The following is a 21,369-nucleotide window of genomic DNA, read 5'->3' on the forward strand; positions in this document are numbered from 1 at the left end:
ATCATCGGATTAGACTGACAAAGGCACTACTGCTGCAATTTAAAAACAAACTAAAGCCTAACTAAAATAAAAGTAAAAAATAAAAAATAAAAGATTTTATACACATAAAAGAATGTAGTTTACATTCACTTCTTGAATATCTCTGAATTTCAGCTTAATTCACTATTTAACTTGTTTTAAGGAGGAAAAATTGCAGAGATTAGCATTTTTCACAAATGTACAGGAAATATTTTTTCTGTCTCATTCACAGAAAATAAGACCAACAACAACAAATTAAATTTGATTAAAGAAGGGAAGAAATGGCTCGAGGTTCAGAGATACTGCAGAGATCATTAAACAGACCTGGTCAGTGGACCAAACCAGCTACAAGACAGCACACTATCCACTATGTTTACATCTCACAATAATCATTTGATAACTGGCCTGTTCAGAGACACATGGAAGTGGTCAGATGGGAGTAGTTTCTCTTTTAGACAGTGGGACGACAGCTTTGATGATGATCAGCAAGGCAACAAAAATTGTGCCTTGACCATGTTGAATAAAAGAGGCAAATGGAAAAATGACGACTGTAACTCACAAAACTCTTTCTTCTGCTACAGCGGTGAGTATCAACAACAACCATGGTTCTTTGTATGGCTGTTTCACAAGAATACAATAGAACTGGAGACCATTTGAGTTTGATTCATGTATTTATTTAAGACTGCATTTATGTTAATGTATTTTATTTGTGAATAGATTGATTTTAGAAAAACCCTATATAACAATGTGTTCTTTATTTGTAGAGTTTGTGTTAATTTATAATATCATGTTAAGGAATTGGAAGGAAATTGACTTAAATGCAGATGTTTTTTTATATTAGTGGTGTAAGCACTGTTTTAGCGGACAGCCCACAGTGTTTTCTAAATTTAAATGCATTTTATGTGTTTGTTCATGTCAGATAAAGTGGTCCTGATCAATGAGAGTAAGACCTGGGTAGAGGCCTTGTATTACTGCAGAAAGTTTCCCCATGACCTGAACTACATCACTAGCCTTGATGAACAGAGATGGGTTCAGGAGAGAGCCCTGCTCTCTCACCAAAGTTCTGCTTTCTTGAATAACAAGAATGCATGAAACTGATTTTTAAATCTTTAAATTGTGGAAATATCATGTACAAAACTTCTGTGTAGTTTGTTGTAGTTTTAGGAGCCTATTGTTGAGCACTGGTATAGAATGAGCTCCCTGGGCTTCCAGCATTTTGATCTTACAAAGATCCAACAAAAAGTAAACCTTACACGCTGATATTCAGATGAGCAAAAACCACAACCTCCTCCCTCCCTCTGCCCTCAGGACTAGTTGCTATGTGAACCTAGATGTGTGTTATTACACTTTCCCAGCTCATGGTAGCAGACTAATCTCTCTTACCTGTTTTACTAATTCATTTACTTGACATAATGTTCTGTAGTGCTTTATGTTATGTCAAAGCTGGTGTGATGGCATTTTTATCATAAATACATTTCGAAATTATGATGACTTTGGTTGTGGGTAGTCAGTGATGAATGAGTAACTGGGGTTAGTGTATAGTGTCTAATTTAGGATGTTTTGGGAAATATTAGCTTCAGCCAATTAATTCGTCAACAAAGGTGGTGTGGTCTTTACGCCTTTGTCTTTTAGAAGCATTATATGCAATATTATAGGAACTATATTAGGAACTACAATGATATCTCTGCATTGCAGTGAATGTAGTAAAAAATGAAAATAACTCTCGATTATAGCTTAAAAATAATACTTTCTTATTATTGCATTTTGTATTGTTTTATATACGAAAGTGAACTTGTGTCTTCAAGCGTTAGTTTTCTCTAACAAAGAAAACCTTGTTTGAAACCGGTTTATTGTTGGTGACCTAACGAAACCACCAGGAAGTAGAATGTTTTTGTTTTTTCACCGACGATGTTTTTGTTTGTGACGCATGTCCGTGAAGCGCACCTGGACCAGTAACGAACCCCATGCGCTCAGCTCGCTGTTCTTCGCCCAAATGTTAGGAGACCCATGTTAAAATAATACGACTATAACATTAGCGTGTGCACAATGGAGGGTTGTTACCGGTATCCTGTTTTCTTCGAATGTCCCGGTCTGGACGGAGACCAGAAGAAGAGAATAGAGAAATATTTCCAAATTCGCCGCAAATCCGGTGGCGGAGACTGCGGCTCAGTAACGAATATAAATGATAACGTGTACAGCATTGCGTTTAAAGAGATTGAAGGTAAGATCTGATTCTATTTGTTGTTGTTGTTGTTGTTGTCGATTTAGATTTGTTGTAGTGAAAGTGAAAGTGTTCCTGCGCTTGGTTGATCAGCTTCATCTTTGACTTTGTTTTTCTTTAGTTTTGATCTTTTCTTTGATTGTTTGTTTTTTAAATAATAGAGACCTGCTTTTCACACTTCCAAGTTTCTTTATTCACATAGCCTACGACATATCAACCGTCTTCATTTAAAACATTGGTTTCACTTTCACTTTAACAGTTAAAAGAGCTCTTTTTTTAAATAACCTCATATCAATATTGATGCTTTTGATACCCTTGATCTTAAGAAAAGCTAAACCCTTTTACTAAATGCCTAAATTATTTACAATTCAATCTCTTGTTTTAAAGTAACAGAAATTCACTTCCAAATCCCAAGTCACCAACTATGAAGTCGAGGTGGCATAAAAAGGGATGTTTTGATTTTTGTTTTGGTAAAATCAATAACTGGTTAAAAGCATCAATGAAGGAACCAACAGCATAACATATCTCCTTTGTGTCTGTCTGTTTATAGTGACTTTCTATTTTCTATTTTCTGACTTTGCATATTCTTTTAGCTGTTTGTGTGTTGGCAGCTTCTTTGTATCTTGTTTTAGTAATGTTATTGATTATTCTATTGCCATTTTGCAACTCAGACGTCGTTATGCATTTATTTGTAGTTGTTTTGCAGGCCCTTTTGCCAATAAATGTCTCTTTTTAATTTACAGTTATTTTACCTTTCTTTTGCTCTTAATTTAAGTGTATATCTCTATCTGTGCTTTACATTCTTATGGCTGTTTTGCATTATTTTTTCTTTTTGTGATGGTGTGCTTACACACACCGAACAAACGGACTTTATTGAAAAAAGAAGTGCAAGCAGTGTAGGAGATCATCGGGTGAGTGGAGACACTCAACCGGGATTCAGAATATACTGCATAAGGTTCCAGGTGAAGGGAGGTAGAAGGAGAAGGCAGTAGTTGGCCTCTGTCACATGGTTTGGTAGAGAGGGGAGGGGGGGAGCTGTCCAGTAGAGGGGAGGGAACAAAGGGAGAACAAACAGCAGTCCCAAGTCCAAGATCCAGATTAACCACTTTGGAAATGGGAAAGGGTCTGACAAATCAGGAGCCAGCTTCTTGCACTCAACTTTGAGGGGCAGGTCGGTGGTAGATAACCACACGTTTTGACCAGGTTGGAAGCAGGGGCTGTGGAGCAACGTTTGTTGGACCTTTTGGTGTAGACCCAGATGTAGCGTAGTAAGGTCTGTCGAGGCCTTCTCCATACCACATGACAGTGTTTAACCAGTGCTGTGGCAGATGGAACTGAAACCTCTGAGGCTGGGAAATAATGGTGGTTGGTAGCCAAAGATCATTTGAAAGGGGTCATTCCTGTGGCAGTAGATAGTAAAGAGTTGTGCATAGCTACGTAGCTGGGTTCCAGCTGCACAGGATGTGGTTTTAAGATGTTCATTTCTCCTTTTTGTCTGACCGTTGGTTTGTGGGTGGAAACCAAACTGATGGACTGATATGCCCTACAGCTGACAGAATTTGGAGCAGAACCTGGCTGTGAACTGGGGCCCATGGTCAAAATTTATGTCCCTGAGGTTTTGAGGAACGTATAATTTATTCCTACGGCAGGCTGAAGGTGCTGGCTGATTCTCCAGAGCATTGAGGACATTTCGTCCTGCCCCCAGCCGGGCTGCGGGGGTCCATCACAAGGCCTATGAACAGGGTGACTTGGGTCTCTCATGCATTGTGAGAGTATTCTTAATTCGATCCATCAGAACCCGAAGGCATCGAGTAAAGCAGTTTCATTCCAGCGGCTGTCAGCAGCTGCAGTCCTAAAGTCAGTGATGTAATCTATCGCCGGCCAATTCCCTTGTGTCAGTGTGAGGAGAACATGAGTAGCCTCTGTCTCCAGGTTGGCGGGATTGCAGCTTCTGAGCTCGGTGGAGAATTTCTCAAATAAGGAGCCTTGCATGCCCACTCAGTGGTAGCCCAGCATGTATGTGGCCCATTCCAATGGAAAAGCAGACACTTATAGTTCTAAAGCCACTTCACTTCACATTGAGTGAGGAAGACACTGCTGAAGGCCTCTTACCCACCATATCTCTCCAGTGGGGGTAGTTGGGGTTTCCGGTCCGACGTGATTACAGCACTCTGTCCGTTGGGGCAGGAGCAGAGGCCGGACCTGTTTTCTGCGCTTGCACTTGAGATACAGTATACAACCTGACTTCCAGGGACTCTGAATGGGCTTCCCGGCTAATAATAGCCACCTGAAAATTTGAGCGCCACTTCTGCACATTGGAGCTGGTTGGGTATATTTGTTGGCCAGATTGTACTGTGATTATGTGCTTATGTACATCAATAGAATAGAAAGGTTTTAAAGAGTTTATTGAAAAAACAAGTGCAAGGGGTCTAGGTGATCCTCATTTGGGGTGAGACGCTCAACCAGGATTCGGAATATACTGAATTAGGCACAAAGTCAGGTCAGAAAACAATGAGCAGAATGCTGGAAAGCCAACACAAAAGGGTCAGACAATCTAGGCTGCTTAAACAGAGAGAGGGACACACAGGTGAAAGTAAGGTCATATTAAGCTAAGATTCAAGCATTCAACATTTTGCATGCTTTATTTTATTAAAACATGATATAACAACAACACAGCATAGAGGCAGAAAAACAAAGTGCTGCATTCAAAAAACTAAGAACTAGTGCTGTAATGTAATTTTTCATCTCAGCCCAGCAAAGAGTCCTTGAGAGATTTAAACATGAGTTGGAGTTTGCTGATGGTCATCTGGTGATCACTGTGCAAAACACCCCAGGACCTTACACTTCCTCTCCCATCACTACCTCACCTCTAAGCCAGTCAGAAACTTCATCACAGGTGAGTGTGGAAAATCTGAATGTGGAAGTCTTGATCATACTCTGTACAGTATATGTTTTGCACCGTGTAAGACTAAATATCAATAACTACATTTAAATGATTGTAATGTACAGAAAATTTGATAGATGTTTTTTCCAACAGCAACCGATTCTTGCTACAAAGCTGGCCCCAAGTGATGAACAATATGAAGTACAATGTGATGCTTTCCTCCTCTCTTACCTACATGAATGTCCCAAGGCACTGAACAAACTACAGGAAAAACTCACAACTGTGTTCTGCTCTGCCCAGATTTACCCAGGAGAGGAGAGAGTTTTAGTCAGGAGTTTAGCTAAACCTGATGCTGCAGATGAAGGTAGAAACTGGAAATCTGAGGTAGACAAAATCTTTGATGGCTACCAGTGCCACTATGAGGTGGACCCTCACAAAGTCAAAGCTTTGCTTCAATCCTGCAGCTCTAATCAGACCACAGATGAGGTGAAGGTGTACAGTGAGGGTGTGATGGCTATTGTTGTTGGGGAACATTCTCAGGTCGATGCCATATTGATGAATATAGAGCATTCAACTGTTAAGCGTCGAGCGTCAAGTTTAAGGGAGAAGCAATCAAGTGTTCATCGTGTAGGTGAGGCCAAACTTCGCCTGCTCTGGAAAGATATTAAACAACATTTGGGACAGGATTTTCCAGAGGTGACGATCACACAGGGTAATCCAGGTGACCTGGTTTTGGAAGGATTTGTAGAGGATATAGTTAAGGCTTTAGCCTGGGTCTCTGATAAGGAGAAATGTGTCTTAGAAAGTGCGCTTTTAACCAGGAGCCTGCTTTTTTTGGACTTTGTAAGAAAGGCTTATGGAGGTCCAGGGATGCTACGTAACTTTTTAGGTATTAGTAACGAGGTGGAAATAGAGTTACGAGACACAGAGTTGCGTTTCTTTACACTTTCTGCTGATAAATTAAGTGACTCAGAAAAAAAACTGCAGGAAAATTTCAAGGAAGTCAAGATCGTAGTTCCTAACTGCTCTGGTGTGCAATCTGAGCTTCAGGAAATGCTTAAGTCCAAGACAAATGAGATAAACCAAGGTCAATTTAAGGTTCGGGTTGTGTTTATCTCAGACAACACAGTGTACTTACTGGGGCTCACCAAAGAGGTTGACGAGCTGAATGAAACTGTAATGCAGTATGTTTTGGATCACTCAAGCATAGAAGGCAAAGTGATTCTCCCTTTCCCAAAGTTAGCACACCAGTTAACAGAATTGCTGCAGTTGCATAAATTTGATTACTCGGGGGTTGTCTTCCATTCTTTAACTACCTCCTCTGAGCCTATGGTGGTTTTGGAAGGTCCATCGAGCAAAGTGACTGAAGTCAGGAACAGGCTAGGTTCGTTTCTAGATTCCCTTGTTCAGACCAGAGTGACTATTGACCTGCCAGGGGCCATAAGGTATTTTCAAAGTTCCTCTGGAAGAGAAAACATTTTAAGTATTACTCATTCTCAGAAGTGTCTCATACAACTTCAAGATCCCCCCAGCACTCCTGGAGAGAATTGGGCATCTGGCACAAGATTGAATAATGGAAACATAATAGCTGCTAGCTACAGCCTTTGTGAAGGACTGCAGGTGCTTGTGTGTCAGGGTGATATCACCAAACAGGAGGTGGATGCTCTGGTCAATGCTGCCAATGAGGATCTGGATCACTGTGGAGGTGTCGCTGCTGCACTGAGTAAAGCAGGAGGTCCTGAAGTACAGAAGGAGAGCAAAGCCTTAGTGAAGCAGACTGGGAAAGTTGCTACTGGTAGTGTTGTAGTGACCACAGGAGGGAATCTAAAATGCAAGAAACTGCTTCATGCTGTTGGACCTGTAGCAGGTAAAGCAGGTGGCAGAGAAAGGTTCTTACTAGAAAAGACTATCACATCTGCCCTGAATTTAGCAGAAATTATGGAGTTCAAAACTATAGCTATTCCCTGTATAAGCTCAGGTGTGTTTGGTGTTCCTGTCACTGTGTGTGCTGAGGCTATTGTAACTGCTGTAAAAGCGTTTGGTAGTCAGAGAGGGCGAAGTCTGAGCACAATCATCCTGATTGATAACAGAGGAGAGGCTGTAAGGGCCATGCGTGAAGCATGTGACCGACTTCTTCAAGGAATAAGTACTGAAAATAGCACACCAAGTGGTCTGGAGTTCCAGATTGGTGCTGCTCCCAAGGATACAGCAAGAAGAGCCAGCTCAGGAGCTCCTGAAGATGGTGTCCATGTAGATATAATTCAGGGAACCATTGAAGATCAGCAGGTGAGAAGCTTTCTTGAGGTGCTAAAGCTGCAATAATTCCAATTTTGGTACTTGATTAAGGAATGTTTGGGAACTAATCTCATGTCTTTAAATCCTTATGTGCACATATCTTATATGCTACTTTGGGTTTTAGATATTGGATAGGATCCATCACATATTAAATAAATGTATTCTCCAAGGTGGATTGCCTGGTGTCTCCTATGGCTGGCCATGATCCTCTCTCTACCCTAATTGGAAACATTTTGTCCAATTTGGTTGGACCTCAGCTGACTGCAATGTTTCATAAGGAATCAGGAGGAGGAACAATATCTGGTGACAAGGTCCTTGTGCAGGGCCTGCCTGTTCTTCAGGCTAAAGCTGTGATTTTCCTCAATCTTGCATCCTGGGATAATAATCAGCATGGAACTGCAGTTCAGGTGAAATTGTCTTCAGTAGCTATGTCCTTGTAGGCCTTTGTTATTTTGTCTTTACTGTATTTATTTTTTTTGTCTTAAAAGTTCCACTTATAAACTAAATAAATGGATGTAGTGATATAAATCCTTAAATCTTCCAGGTGCTTAGAAAGGGCCTAAGAAACATTCTGACCACCTGTGAGAGCAGAGGCTTTACTTCAGTTGCTCTTCCTGTTCTTGGGGCCGGCTCTGTCCTGCGTTTTCCTCACAGTGTGGCAACCAAAGTTGTACTTGAAGAGGTCAAAGCATTCGAACAAAACCGAGCCACCTCATCACCTTTCCTGGTCCGCATTGTCATTCACACCAGCGATAAAGAATCTAGCAAGGTAAAGGAAATGCATCCACAAAGCCTCTAAAAGCATAATCTCTGGGACCTGTGTTCTTGTTTGTGCTCTTCGTGATCCAAAATATGCTGTAAATGCTCATAAAACATGTGATCATGGAAAATAATATACTTTACTCTGTCTCCACAGGCCTTCCAGTCAGCCCAGGAAACTTTGCATCTCCGAGGATTCACAAATGATGCTAACCCAGACAAAGGTCGGTGCAAATATTTTCTTTTTTTTTCAGGTTAAGCAAAAGCATTATGTCAATTAACAGAACAGAAAATGAATTGAGTTTGCTTGGTTTTTACTACTTTCTACTATTTGTAGATTATTTACCTTGTACTTTTGAAAAATGGTTTTATTAGAGTAGTGTAGAGTGATAACCCACAATAAATATCATAAAGCCAAAACAATTAGACTAAAGTAAGCTAGAATTTTAGCAAATTTTAACAGTAAGAGTTAAATGTCTTACAATCAGCAACCATTTATACAGAGCCCTGTTTTGGTAATGATACCCAAAAATTAAACCAAATGCACAGATCTAAACTAAACTATCTAAACCCTTCTTTGTTTTTTCGATTCTCGATTTTAGCTTCCTTTTATCGCCATGTTTCCATACGTAATGATGAGGTCACAGCCACACTGGGTGGAGTCAAACTTCAGATGGTCTTTGGTGACATCGTAAATGAGGCCACTGATGCCATTGTCAACACCACTGACTTCTCTAATAACAAATCTGGTAGGATCTAAATGTTTCTGTTTTTGTTATTCACATATGGGATCACAGCACTTCACACTGGTTTGGGTCTTAACTGCATTCTGACGTACTTTACAGGTGTCTCCAAAGCCATTCTGGATGCAGCTGGGCCCACTGTCAGAGCAGAGTTTGCACGAGGTAAGCTGTAGAGATGGACATAAATTCACTGACAAGCATTTTCTATACAAATCTAAAATGATGCATGTGTGTATGATGTGTGTCTTTTTTTCAGTGGGCACTCCACCAGACTGCATATGCACCACAGGGCCTGGGTTGCTTCATTCTAAGGAAATCATCCATGCTAGTTTTAAGCGTGATCCGCAGGTGATTCGCAGGAAATGCAAAAATATCCTGAAGCACTGTGAAAGCAAACGCTACCACTCAGTGGCCTTTCCAGCTGTTAACACCGGTTTGTATTGTGTGCATGTAGGTTTACCTGTGTGTGATTATGAGTGCACAAAAATTTTGAACGTTTTCAGGCCCGAAGTCCTGTTTAATTAAAAACCTCATTGAGTTAATTCATATAACATTTGCCAACCACTTGCTCAGGTAAAATTTGTCAGTAATAATCAGTTGAAAGATTAATGTCTTTTGGCCTTTAGTGGTAGGCCAATATTTTCTATATAGTAAATTCTAAGTGGCACATTGTTAATCTGGCAATTAAAAATAGAAATTCAAGCAAAAATTGTGACTTATCTCCAGTGAACAAAATAAAGGTTCAGCCCACCCAATGCAAGAATAAAATAATTGGTGGCATCTAGATGTGGATTCAAAACCACTCTCTCTGTATCCCATCAGGTGCTGCTGGCATGGACTCTGACAAAGCTTGTAAAGCCATGCTGGATGGCTTGACTTTAGCTATTAGTGATTTGAAACCAATATCCCTCTCACTCATCCGCATTGTCATCCTGCAACAACAGGTCTTCCGCTCTTTCAAGTCAGTAATAAATCTTGTACCAAACAAAAAAAGAATGGTTTGCATTACTTTGCCCAGCCAAATTACTCGGTGTAAGTAACTTGTCCTGTCATTTCTTTTTGTAGATCAGAGCTGGAGAATCGCTATGGACTAATCGCCTCTTGCCACGTCAGCATGAGAGGTTTGTGACCAATTATTAATAAAGGCTGAATATTTTCTACTTGTGTGTGTGTGTTTGTGTGTGTTTCATAAACCCAATTATTGAACAAAAAGTAAATGTTCATATGAAGATAAATGTAGAGTCGAAGTCAGGGGATCCCAAAATATGGTTTAATTATAATTAGTAAAGCTTAAAACTTTATTTTAAAAAAAGAGCTATATAAGTAAATTATGTTAAATGTCATTCAAGTTTTGTTTTTTGCTTTTTTTTAGAAAAAGCGAAGCAACAACTGAAGAAGTGGCAAGAGAAGCCTTCAAGAACCTCCAGATTTTCAACATCAGAAGACTTAATCTTTTCAAAGCCCCAACCAGCTGTAATAAATGTAATTTGCTGTGGTCAAGACAAAATTGAGACCATCAAGAGCGAATTAGAGGGGATCCTGCTGAAACAGCTGGTAGAGCGAGAGGAACCTGTTCACAATTTATCCAAGCTTGATGACATGGAGCTGGAGGCAGTGCTGGTAAAAGTCAGAGTCTCAGGAATAAGTGTGGAGCACAAGAGGCATCAAAGTTCTGAAATTGTGAAAGGCAACAGAGCGGGAAACGCAGCTAGAGCTGGAGCCCGAACTCGATCAGGTTCAGCTGAAGATGTATATGTGCTGAAAGGCCTAAAAGAGGATGTTTTGAGCATTACTGAGTTTGTAAACAAATCAATCAACAAAGCGCTTTATAGAGACCTTCAAGAGAAAGAGGAAGCAATGATGGCTCTTACTATCCAATGGTCGATTCAGGATGTAAATGAAGTCTGGCATGAGCTGAGTCTGCGAGACAACTACATGCTGGAGGATGCTCACATGAATCAACAGGTCTCAGTAGACATAACGGCACATGATGGCATAAAAGTAAAAGTAAACCTGATAACGCAAGAAGCCACAGATTGGTTAACAGGTCTCACATACAAAATGAAAAGGATCAACGATGGAACAAGTATGTGACACTTTGTAGTGTCCTTTTTTCACCCACCCATCCTTTTATTTCCCTAACTACCTCTTTAATGCACTTAATATGCTAAACCATACAATTTGTTTTGTGTGACATCTACTTTAGCTTTAGAGTTGCCAAAACAATGGGATCCTATGCACCAAGAAGTGTTTAAAAAAGTCAAACTCCAACCCAACTCGCCGGAGTATCAGGATATAGCTGAGCATTTCCACAGAACAGCCAGATACAACATTGAAAAAGTGAGTATGCTAAAACACACATTTCCCTTGTGTTGTTAAACATTAAACACCTACTGTACAGAATAAAAACAGATTGGTTTTTGATCACAGATCGAACGTGTGCAAAACGTCTACCTATGGCATGCCTATGCCGTGTGCAGGCAGCGTATACTCACCAAGAATGGTTCAGCCGAACTAGGGGAGAAGCTCCTCTACCACGGCACATCAGCAAAGTCATGTGACTGCATTGAGAGGGACAGATTTGACAGAAGCTACGCAGGAGCACACGGTGAAGGCTTTTGTCATATATTTTTCTATCAGACAAATAAAATGGTACAAATTCTAATGGTGCTTCTCCTAATCATTGGAGGTTTCAAACTAGTGAGTATAACAAAGACTAAGCATATTAACATATGTAGTGAATATACACTGAAATGTCTGTTTGAACTGTTCCTTGAAGTTAATTTGTATCGTTTCTTGTGTTATTTTTTTCAATAGCTGCTGCTTTTGGAATGGGAGTTTACTTCGCAGTCGATGCAGAATATTCAGCCAGGAGCTTTTCCCCAGCAGATCCAGCAGGCCTGAAACGGCTGTATGTTGCTCGTGTCTTGACCGGCCGTTACACAGTCGGTAATTCTACGATGAAAGCAACCCCTCCTCGAGGCACTGATCCTACTGACTGCTACGATAGTTTGGTCAACAACCAGCAGCAGCCCTCCATGTTTGTCATCTTCCATGATGACCAAGCCTACCCAGAATACCTCATCACCTTCAGATGAGGAAAAGTGATACAAGTTATGTTAATTAAGTGCAGTCTATGTATTTGTGTTTGGGTCAATCAATTGGATTATGTTGTCATATAGTATAAGTGCCATTTTTCTGTTCTTCAGCACTCTTTATTTCTCAGTTCAACAAAAACAGGCAGATACGCTGACTTGTTAAAACTTCTGTTCTCTTAAGCGGTTACTGTATTACCATTCATTTTACCTTATTGAATAACATGAACCTCATGTATTTCTTTTTTTTTTTTAATTAGTTTGTTAAAAAAGAGAGAGAGAGAGAGAGAGAGAGAGAGAGAGAGAGAGAGAATTTATGCAGAGGTAAAACATGTCCACATTGTCTAAATAACAACCTAGACCCTCGAGGCACTGATCCTACTGACTGCTACGATAGTTTGGTCAACAACCAGCAGCAGCCCTCCATGTTTGTCATCTTCCATGATGACCAAGCCTACCCAGAATACCTCATCACCTGCAGATGAGGAAAAGTGATACAAGTTATGTTAATTAAGTGCAGTCTATGTATTTGTGTTAGGGTCAATCAATTGGATTATGTTGTCATATAGTATAAGTGCCATTTTTCTGTTCTTCAGCACTCTTTATTTCTCAGTTCAGAGAATTTATGCAGAGGTAAAACATGTCCACATTGTCTAAATAATAAAACCTAGACTCCACTGTGATGTGCTAATTGATTTATTGAAAGTGCTCTAACTTTTTTCAAGTATAATTTTGATACTGATAAAATATTAGTAATGAATATAATAATTATAAATAAATACCTTTGAATGTGACTGTTAAGGAAAACATTTTAATTTATCTTTATCGTCAATTAAGCTTTAACATATTATATTTCATACATGATTTTAATTTACATAATGTTTGAAAGGTATGAGTCATTAAAACAATAAGACTTTAATGAACAACGCAAACAAACAAGCTAATACAAGTTTACAATCGCATTACAGAATTTAAAAGTTATAACTGTGGAGATCTTCATAAGGAAAGTGTTAAATCAATACAATATGCAAATACTCAAGTTTTATGATTTTGCTTCAATGTAGAAGTGATTAAAATAAAAAGGCATAAATTAGAACACAAAGTAGAAAAAATAAGTACAAAAATCTGACAACTTGAAATTTACAATATTTTGAAATCATATCTTTTACACTTCACATAGGAAAAAGCAAAAATCCACTGAAAGTGGAATAATTATTTTCATTATCACTGATCATCTGTTTAGACCAAAGATGAACATTGACCATGTCTCCAGCTTGAAGCATCAGAATGGCACTGTTAGAGCCAGAGGTGGGATGGTTTTTACTAAAACCATACCATGACACTATGTGCTTTCCATTTTTGTACAGACTGCCACCACTGCTTTCACTAGATGCCCAGCAGATGGAAGTAAAGGCAAAATAATAGACCCCTCGCACGGGTGCAGTAAAATAACCTATATTAAACAACAAGGAAACACAAGCAATATCACAATTAAATAAATTAGTAATTTGCAAAATATCAAAAGAATATAAGAATTACTGCCAGAGAAAAGAAAGGATCGAAAAATAACTTCCACAGGTGGTTATTAAAGAAACAGATAAAGTTCAAAAGATTTACATGGAACAGCATAGAAACACAAAATAGTGACCTGTGTGTGGGCTGTAATGTCCTCCGATGTTGGACAGAACATTCCTGTACACCAGAGGGTAAATTATGTTCACAGGGCCAATGTTGCCATTTATTTGTAAGGAAGCAGAAAATGCAACCCGTGGCTGCCCTGAAAGATAAAGAGAAACATGAATATGTCGTTACTCTAAATATTTCTCCCTTTTATTTGCAAATTATCTGTACACACAAAAACTACTAGTTGAAGTGAATGTTACAATGGACATTAATTCTTCTGCCAGTTGATCCATGTTCATGTTAAACTTGTAAATCATGTTAAACTTTAATAAAGGAGAACAAAACTGCATCTCTTTTCATTCATATTCTGCTTGAAAGTGGAAACAATACCATTATAATCTGTTAGTTTATCTTATCGTTTATGACTCCTCAAGTTTGCAAGCTGTGTCACAGAGAAGGAGGCTATCATTTTACTTATTTACAGTAAAACAGTTAAGTTGTGAGATTAAATGACTAAAGCCATTTAAAATGATATAATCTAATTACTAAAAAATTCAGCACACATCAGCTGGTTTGCATGATGGATTCTGGGTCTGTTTAACTATGGGTTTGTACAGAGTATTACCTTTATCCACTGCCTTTACTTTGGTCACTGTACTGTTAAGTGTGGAAAGCTTCTTCTCAGTGGCCTCCAGCTTTTTGTTTGTTTCCTCCAGCGCTCTTATGGTAGCAGCAAGCTTTTCTTCCATAGCCCCGAGCTCCTTCAGTACTGTGTAGATGGGTGGTTTATAGCCTTGGTGGGTTGTTTCTGCTGTTAACATGGCTGATTGGTCTTGGTTAAATGCATTGTTGTCACATTTTCTCCTTTGGTATCTGCCATGTCTTTATGTATCAGTTCACCTTCAGCCTGAAATTCAGACAGAACAGCAAAAAAACACACAAGCATAATCACTAAAGATCTCTTCATTTTCTGAGATGTGTTCACTGCAATGAAATGACTCTCAACTGACATTAGATCGTATTTATAAGAATATACAGGTTAATTATTGTTTGTGGTACAAGCATGTAGATGAGTGTAACTCAATAAAATTTCGATTGTTTCCTTGTGGCTCTTTGACTGTTGTTTGGAGTTCAGTAGTACTCTTACTTGTTTACAATCACATGAAATGTCAAAGTCCATTGATGATTGGAAGTAGGCAATAAATATCAGGTTTTTCTTTGGTTGAGGTGTCAAATTGAAGTAATAGAGTACAATTTATTATAGTCTGTATTGTATGTTATCAATGTTAAAAACAGATTTATTTGAAAAACTTATGGTTAAGAAAATATATGGTAATTAAGGAATAACAAGGGTCAAAGTTAACTAGCAAAGCTAACTTGCTGTAGAAACAGCACAGCTGATTGTAACCACATGTACTGATGGGTGGTTTATCCATAATAAAATAAATTGCGCTGGCCATAATTTACTAATTAGATTTGATATAAAGAATATACCTCTAAAGAGGGGTTAATGTGTAATTGAGTAAAAATACAATATCTTCCTTCAAATTGTAGTAGAGTGAAAGTAAAAGTAGCCTGAAATAGAAATACTCCAGTATGTACCAACATAATTGTACAGAACCTGAGTAAATATACTTAGCCCTTCTGGAGGTTGTTAGTTGTTGTTCTTGTACTGTACTTGTTATTCTCAGCTCTTAACTACATAAATATTTGACTTGAATTTAACTACTTGCATTACTAAAAGTAACCTAACAGAACCTCAGACTTGCTGCTCTCAGCCAACTGTCAGCGCTCCAAAGTCCCTGCACCCACTCAAGCCCCATCGATGCAATTCCAGTGCACAAATTAAAAAACACATTTACAGTACAAACTAAACATTGTGGCTGTAACTACACAGAGTCATTTAGAGTCATTTTTATTTGTTTAGGAAAGATTATCATAGTTGTTGAAACTTTAATGATGTCAACACTCCATACAGTTACTGTTCACATAATGTAACAGCAGAAACCCTTGATTAAAGTTTTATCTTGAATTTTCACCATAAGTAATCAATTTCTCAAATATACAAAAATGTTACAAGACTCCAGTCAGGTTTTACACTAGGAAGAAAGCATATTTTGACAGGATAAACAGAAACATAGTGGCTGGCTGTCTTGGTGGTGATGGTGGCATCTCTGCAGTTTTATATGATATTTATTAAGTACATATTACTGTGGGTAGTGGGTTCTCCGGGTTCCTCCCACAGTGTAATGACATGCATGTTAGGCTAATTGGTGATAAACTCTGCGACCCTGAACAGAATAATTCATGGCTGGATGGACATAAAACACAACACAGAAAAACATTGTATCAGTATTAACAGAAACTACAGGCCAACATAATTAATAAACTTAGGCCTGTTTACCTTTGGCTCATTGTTTGATGGTCAGAATTTGGTATTTGCGTCAATAATGAAATAATTTTATCTCGCTCATTATTGTCCTTTCAAAGTCTAATTCAAACACTGCAGATAACCACCATTACCTTCCATTTTGATTGTGTTGAAACTGAATCTCTCTGACCCAGTATCTATGAATAGCAGCTTGTTTATGCAGAGAGTAAAGTCAGGGAGAGAGAAAGAGTGCAACAGAGTGAGAAAAAAGGAGAATTCAGGGTAAGAGAAAGATTTGGGAAGGTAGAAAACATAAGAAAGTAGCAAATATATTATGGTAAAACTGTTAGGTTCATCAGTGATTACAATTACCACAAGAAAGCAGTGCAGGGAGTAACTTTGTCAGTGACATGGAGTTTACCAGGCTTTATCTGCCAATTGAATGGGAGGAACGATGGAGAAGAGAGAAGGAGAGGAAGAAAAAAGTGATTGAAGAAGGTGGAGAAGGAATCGAGCAGGACAACCGTGAGCTGAGGAGGATTGTTGCTTTCAATGATTCCAGGATGGGCCTAAAGAGCTGGATGGAAAACAAGCAGGGGCCAGAGTTCAGGATGAGTGGAACCAATCAAGAGGTAACAAGGGAGCATATAAGAAAAGAGTTAATAGTGGATGAAAGAAGTGTTGATGATGTCCACACATACCACAGTACAACCTATCCCAAAGAGGTACTCCAGGCCCTTAAGGAATTCCAGGATTCATCTCTTCTCACAGACCTGACTCTAATCACTGAATATGGGGAGAGTTTCCAAGTACACTCTGTTGTTCTGGCTGCTGTCAGCTCTTTCATCCAGGAGACACTGAGAGAACGAAGTGGAGAAGGATCAGACAATGATACAAATTTAGGAGTTCATATGTGGTCAGTAGCCCTGGCTTCTGAGGTTGATCATATTGGGCTTCAGGCAATTGTGGAGTTTGCCTACACTGGAGTTGTATTATCTTTAAACAAAGATACTATGGGCCAGATCAAGACTGCAGCTCAAGTATTGGGGGTTTCTAGAGTGATGGATCTCTGCAATGAATTGGAAAGATCGAAGGAAAGTAGAAGTACAAAGCAGCATGAGGAAAAGATGTCTGCTCTAGAACAGATGAAGATTACTCTTCAGTCCATTGAACAGCTCTGGGTAGAAAGAGTGGCATGTGATGTGGTTCTGGATGTGGATGGGGCTATTTTCTGTGGTTAGTAGATATCCATTCTCATGACTACAATATTTATGTGAAATGTTTACACTCTGATAGTAGTTGAAATTTAAAGTCTTTTTAATTGTGTCCAGTCCACAGAGTTATCCTTGCAGCAGGCAGTGACTATTTCCGTGGCATGTTCACCTGTGGGATGAAGGAATCCCATCAGACCTGCATTGCCCTTCCCTTTCTCCTAGCATCTGAGCTAGAGGTTCTTATTGCCTGCGCTTACAGTGGTGCCCTTTCACTCAGCTGGGATAGTGTCTTCGAAATCACCTGCATGGCCCTACAGCTTCAGTTCCAGCCCAGTCTGTCACTTGGTCTGGATTTCATGATAAAAGAAATAGAGGCAAACTCCTGTTTGGATGTGGCATCTTTTGCTGAGGCCTATGGGATGTCAGAGCTCCTTGAGGAAGCCAATGATTATGTACTGAAGAACTTTTGGGAGGTGTCAACTACAGCAAAGTTTCAAGACCTACCAGCAGAGAAGCTTCTGGATTTCCTCCATTCAGATGGTCTGTGCGTGCCATCAGAGTTAGCTGTATTTCGAGCTGTAATCTCATGGATTGAGGCTGATCCTGAAGAGAGATTGAACCACGCTGGCTTACTGATGGCCGGAGTCCGCTTCCCACTCATGACATTCCGAGAGTTCAGAGAGGTCAGGGCTGTAAATCTGCGCATGGAGTGCTTTGGGAACAAAGAAGTGGAACTCTATGGATCTGCCCTCAAGGAATTTGGTTTTAGCCTTCCAAAAACCCAGGATCAGTGTCGGGTCAGGCGACCAAAAGATGCCCTGATTCTGGTTGGGGGAGACCAGCTGAACCCAGATGTGGGTCAACGAATACCAAGCAGGGAGCTGTGGTTTGCAAACTCCCTACGTAGTGGCCCAGGGTTGGTAAAGGAGATAGAGTGGAGAAGGCTGGGTGAGATACCAGATGAACCAAAGTTCAGACATGCAGTAGCAACTTTGAAGGGGAAGCTATATGTTACTGGTGGATGTTATTTTTATGCAAAGAATGACATGATGAAATCCGCCTACAGGTAAAAACAGAAAAATAAGCACAAGTATCCCCTACTCACTTTTAATAACTACACTCTCACACAGATACATAACTGTATTCTCACTGTTTCCATTTTTACTTTTATTCCCCACATGCTAGTTATGACCCTGAGCACGAAAGCTGGAAAAGGCTGGCTGACATGCAGGAGGTTAGAAGTAACTTTTCAGTCGTGGTACACGAGGAGCACATTTATGCCATTGGTGGAGATACAGACATCAACACCAACGTAGACAGTGTGGAGATGTACAATATGGACACCGACTCATGGAGGTAAGATTATTGGTGTCACACATAGAGCACACTATTCAGTGCATTATCAACTAAAGCAAAACTATTGGGTCATTATGTATCAAGGTCAAGCTTCACATTTATCAGATATGTCAGTAGTTTACCTGGGAGTTCACTTACCTTCTATCCTTACATGAAGATGTAATATCAAGGATTTGCCAGCAGATGTCACAATTTTGAATGGAAAAAAATACTTTATGGGGCAATTGTGTGCAGAACCACTGAATGTACAGATGTGTCTAATATGCTTCTGTATATACAAACTTACTGGGAATACAGTGTCATGTACTTTAGTAGATCTGTGTAGTTCTTGGTGTGTTTGGGTGGCAGAAGAAGCTGCCATTCAGTACATTTTAGAGCTGCAATATTATCACATCAGACTAAAAAAAACTACATCAGCAACCATCATCCACTTCATGTTCTTATTTGTCGTGTTATGACTAAAAACTCAAGATGCTAGTTTACTGTAGCTGACACCTTTGAACTGTTTTTTGCCAATTCGAATGACAGCACAGTACAAACTGTAAAGTTATTACACAAGAAAACTGGCTTCCAAGACATCAATATGGGAGTGGCAAGATGTCATTGAGCCAAATATGAGTTTCAAATGCAGCAACACAAGAAACAAATTTACCTAAATAAAACACAGAGGATATTTTAAAAATGAGTTTAGTGTAAGTGAACTACTATTGATAAGGTTTGAATGTTAAATGAAAAAAAGAGCATAAAATTAGCCTGTTACCTATTTAAGGGTTCGCTGTAGGGAGCTGATGCACTAGACAAACGTCACATGTGCTCATAAGACACTACACATTTGTTGTCTTGTTTGATTTCCTAGCTTTGCTCGGCCCCTGGACCAGGCTCTGAGTGGCTATGCTGCCACTGTTTTAAATGAAGAAATCTTCATATCTGGGGGCTTCAACTGCAAGTATGTGTGTCTGGTTTCAATGTTCCTGTACCATCCAGAAAGAGGAACCACCTACCTGGCTGACATGAATCATGACCGATCCCAGCATTGCATGGAGGCCCTGCGAGGCCGTCTTTACGTCGCCGGTGGAGTTTGTAACCTGAAGAAATTTTACACTGACCAACCAGCCTGTGAGGTCTATGATCCTGTGACTGACTCCTGGACCAATTTTGCATCACTACCTGTGCCACATGTGGGTGCAGCTTCAGCTGTTCTGGAGGAGAAGATCTACATACTGGGAGGATACTGCCAGGATGACTACAGCGAGTCTGGACTAGTCCACCGGTTTGAACCCAGCACACAGAGATGGGAGAGCGTGGGGAAACTGCCTGGGGCTGTAACTGACATTCGGGCCTGTCTGCTCCGACTGCCTCAGCACTATAGACAGTAATGGGATGGTCAACATGAGTCAAGCTTGGAGGGGAAATCAATCATTTAAATGTGGCAAAATAACAATAGCAATTGTTAGAATTTGGATTAGTAAAGTTTGGATTATTAGCCAGTTTGATAAAGGTATAAGTCTACTGCTACTTATTATTATTGTTGGAAAAGACAGCATGAACTAAAGTAAATCTCTTTCTCTCTTTGCTCTATCTCTTTATCTCTCGTCTTCATCAGTCCTCTCCTCCTTTTCTTCGTGTCTCTCTTGTAATTTTGTTTATCCAGTCAGTTTCTATTTATTTAAAATTGCTGCCAATATTGTTTTGTTTCATATCTTAACTGATTCGAGATGGAGTTATAACACTTTGGTGCTGCAGTAAAATGCAAAGATCGAAAACCAGATTAAAGGATATTTCAGACCAGAAGGGAAAAAGTATTCAGTCAAAGTAAAAAGTGGTTAAGAATTATTAGATTCATCTATATTACACCAATCAGGCATAACATTATGACCAGCTGTGCAATTTATTGCAGTCCAATACAGTGACTCTGCCATGAATTCTACATTTATTAGGTTATCATTTTTCAGTGTTTAGGTTGAATGTGTCTAAAAGGTGATAATTCTACTATCTGTGTATTATTGAGGTCAAAGTGGGTAGTGGAGTTGTGCTGGAGTGCATTATAAGAAGTGGTGGTTCTAATGTTTTGGCCATCATATTTAAAAAGAATGAGGGACAATATGGGACAAGATCCCAATTGTCTTTAGGTTTAGTGTTAGTGAGTTTAAAGCTGCACTTATTCATATTGTTATCAACAATGGATTAAACTTAAACTTAACTTGGTGAGAGCTGTTGTTTTCTGTGACAAGCATTTTAGAGCAATCTCCACCATTCACCATTTAAATATTTCAGCCTATTTTAAATTAGGGATACACAGACGGTGGAATTCTAGGACAATAGCTGATACAATATTGTATGTTTTTTTTTGCTTGTGTGTTTTATTTTGTTAATTTTAGTTTTGTTGACATTTATTCCCTCCTTTTTGCTGGTGAAACAATGAAAATTATTGTTAAAAAAAAAGCCCTGCCCCCAGCCCTTTATTTTCAATAGAAGACCATTTTAATTATAATAACCTTAATATAAATTTTGTCTAATGAATGATTGTTAAAAATAATTTAAAATAACCGAAGAAAAAATATAAAGTCCTTATTTGCAGATAAACCAATACCAGTCAACAAGGCATCAGCTAGCACTGATGTATGGCTGATAAATTGGTTCATTCCTGTTTTGGTTTTCTGACCACTGCTTTAATCTATCTTTCCAGCAGCTGTTGCCAGATATTTTTGTTCTTTATAAAACTGACAGTACTCTACCTACCAACCCCCAATTTTCAGACTAAATAGCCAACATGCCGTTGAACATGGTGAT

The 21,369-nt window shown here is 39.2% G+C and overlaps 2 protein-coding genes and 1 long non-coding RNA gene across 5 annotated transcripts; 2 read left to right on the forward strand and 1 right to left on the reverse strand.

Moving 5' to 3' along the window:
* The first annotated feature begins 1,917 nt into the window (after window positions 1-1,917).
* On the forward strand, window positions 1,918-12,692 carry LOC137136891 (protein mono-ADP-ribosyltransferase PARP14-like). 2 transcript variants are annotated; one of them, XM_067522668.1, is made up of 15 exons: window positions 1,918-2,239; window positions 4,990-5,135; window positions 5,277-7,409; window positions 7,589-7,825; window positions 7,963-8,187; window positions 8,335-8,401; window positions 8,780-8,926; window positions 9,023-9,082; window positions 9,177-9,353; window positions 9,743-9,881; window positions 9,986-10,041; window positions 10,293-11,006; window positions 11,127-11,260; window positions 11,351-11,620; window positions 11,738-11,975. In XM_067522668.1, exons 1-15 carry the CDS (start codon window positions 2,065-2,067, stop codon window positions 11,822-11,824), a joined length of 4,767 nt encoding a protein of 1,588 aa, XP_067378769.1. In that variant the 5' UTR covers window positions 1,918-2,064; the 3' UTR covers window positions 11,825-11,975. The 2 variants fall into 2 exon arrangements, with proteins under 2 accessions (XP_067378769.1, XP_067378767.1); XM_067522666.1 differs by having other exon boundaries at window positions 1,920-2,239; window positions 11,351-11,528; window positions 11,738-12,692.
* Window positions 12,693-13,335: 643 nt separating this feature from the next.
* On the reverse strand, window positions 13,336-19,700 carry LOC137136911 (uncharacterized). 2 transcript variants are annotated; one of them, XR_010915648.1, is made up of 4 exons: window positions 19,581-19,700; window positions 14,264-14,545; window positions 13,664-13,792; window positions 13,336-13,468 (listed from the first exon to the last, which is right to left on the reverse strand). It is a non-coding gene; the product is annotated as an uncharacterized lncRNA (long non-coding RNA). The 2 variants fall into 2 exon arrangements; XR_010915647.1 differs by lacking the exon at window positions 19,581-19,700 and having other exon boundaries at window positions 14,264-14,875.
* Window positions 16,139-21,347, forward strand: si:ch211-63p21.8 (kelch-like protein 33). Its single transcript, XM_067522674.1, has 4 exons — window positions 16,139-17,245; window positions 17,341-18,289; window positions 18,409-18,579; window positions 19,436-21,347. Exons 1-4 carry the CDS (start codon window positions 16,420-16,422, stop codon window positions 19,953-19,955), a joined length of 2,466 nt encoding a protein of 821 aa, XP_067378775.1. The 5' UTR covers window positions 16,139-16,419; the 3' UTR covers window positions 19,956-21,347.
* Window positions 21,348-21,369: the final 22 nt, after the last annotated feature.

Source organism: Channa argus, chromosome 12, assembly GCF_033026475.1.
Source record: "Channa argus isolate prfri chromosome 12, Channa argus male v1.0, whole genome shotgun sequence".
NCBI classification, from domain to species: domain Eukaryota; kingdom Metazoa; phylum Chordata; class Actinopteri; order Anabantiformes; family Channidae; genus Channa; species Channa argus.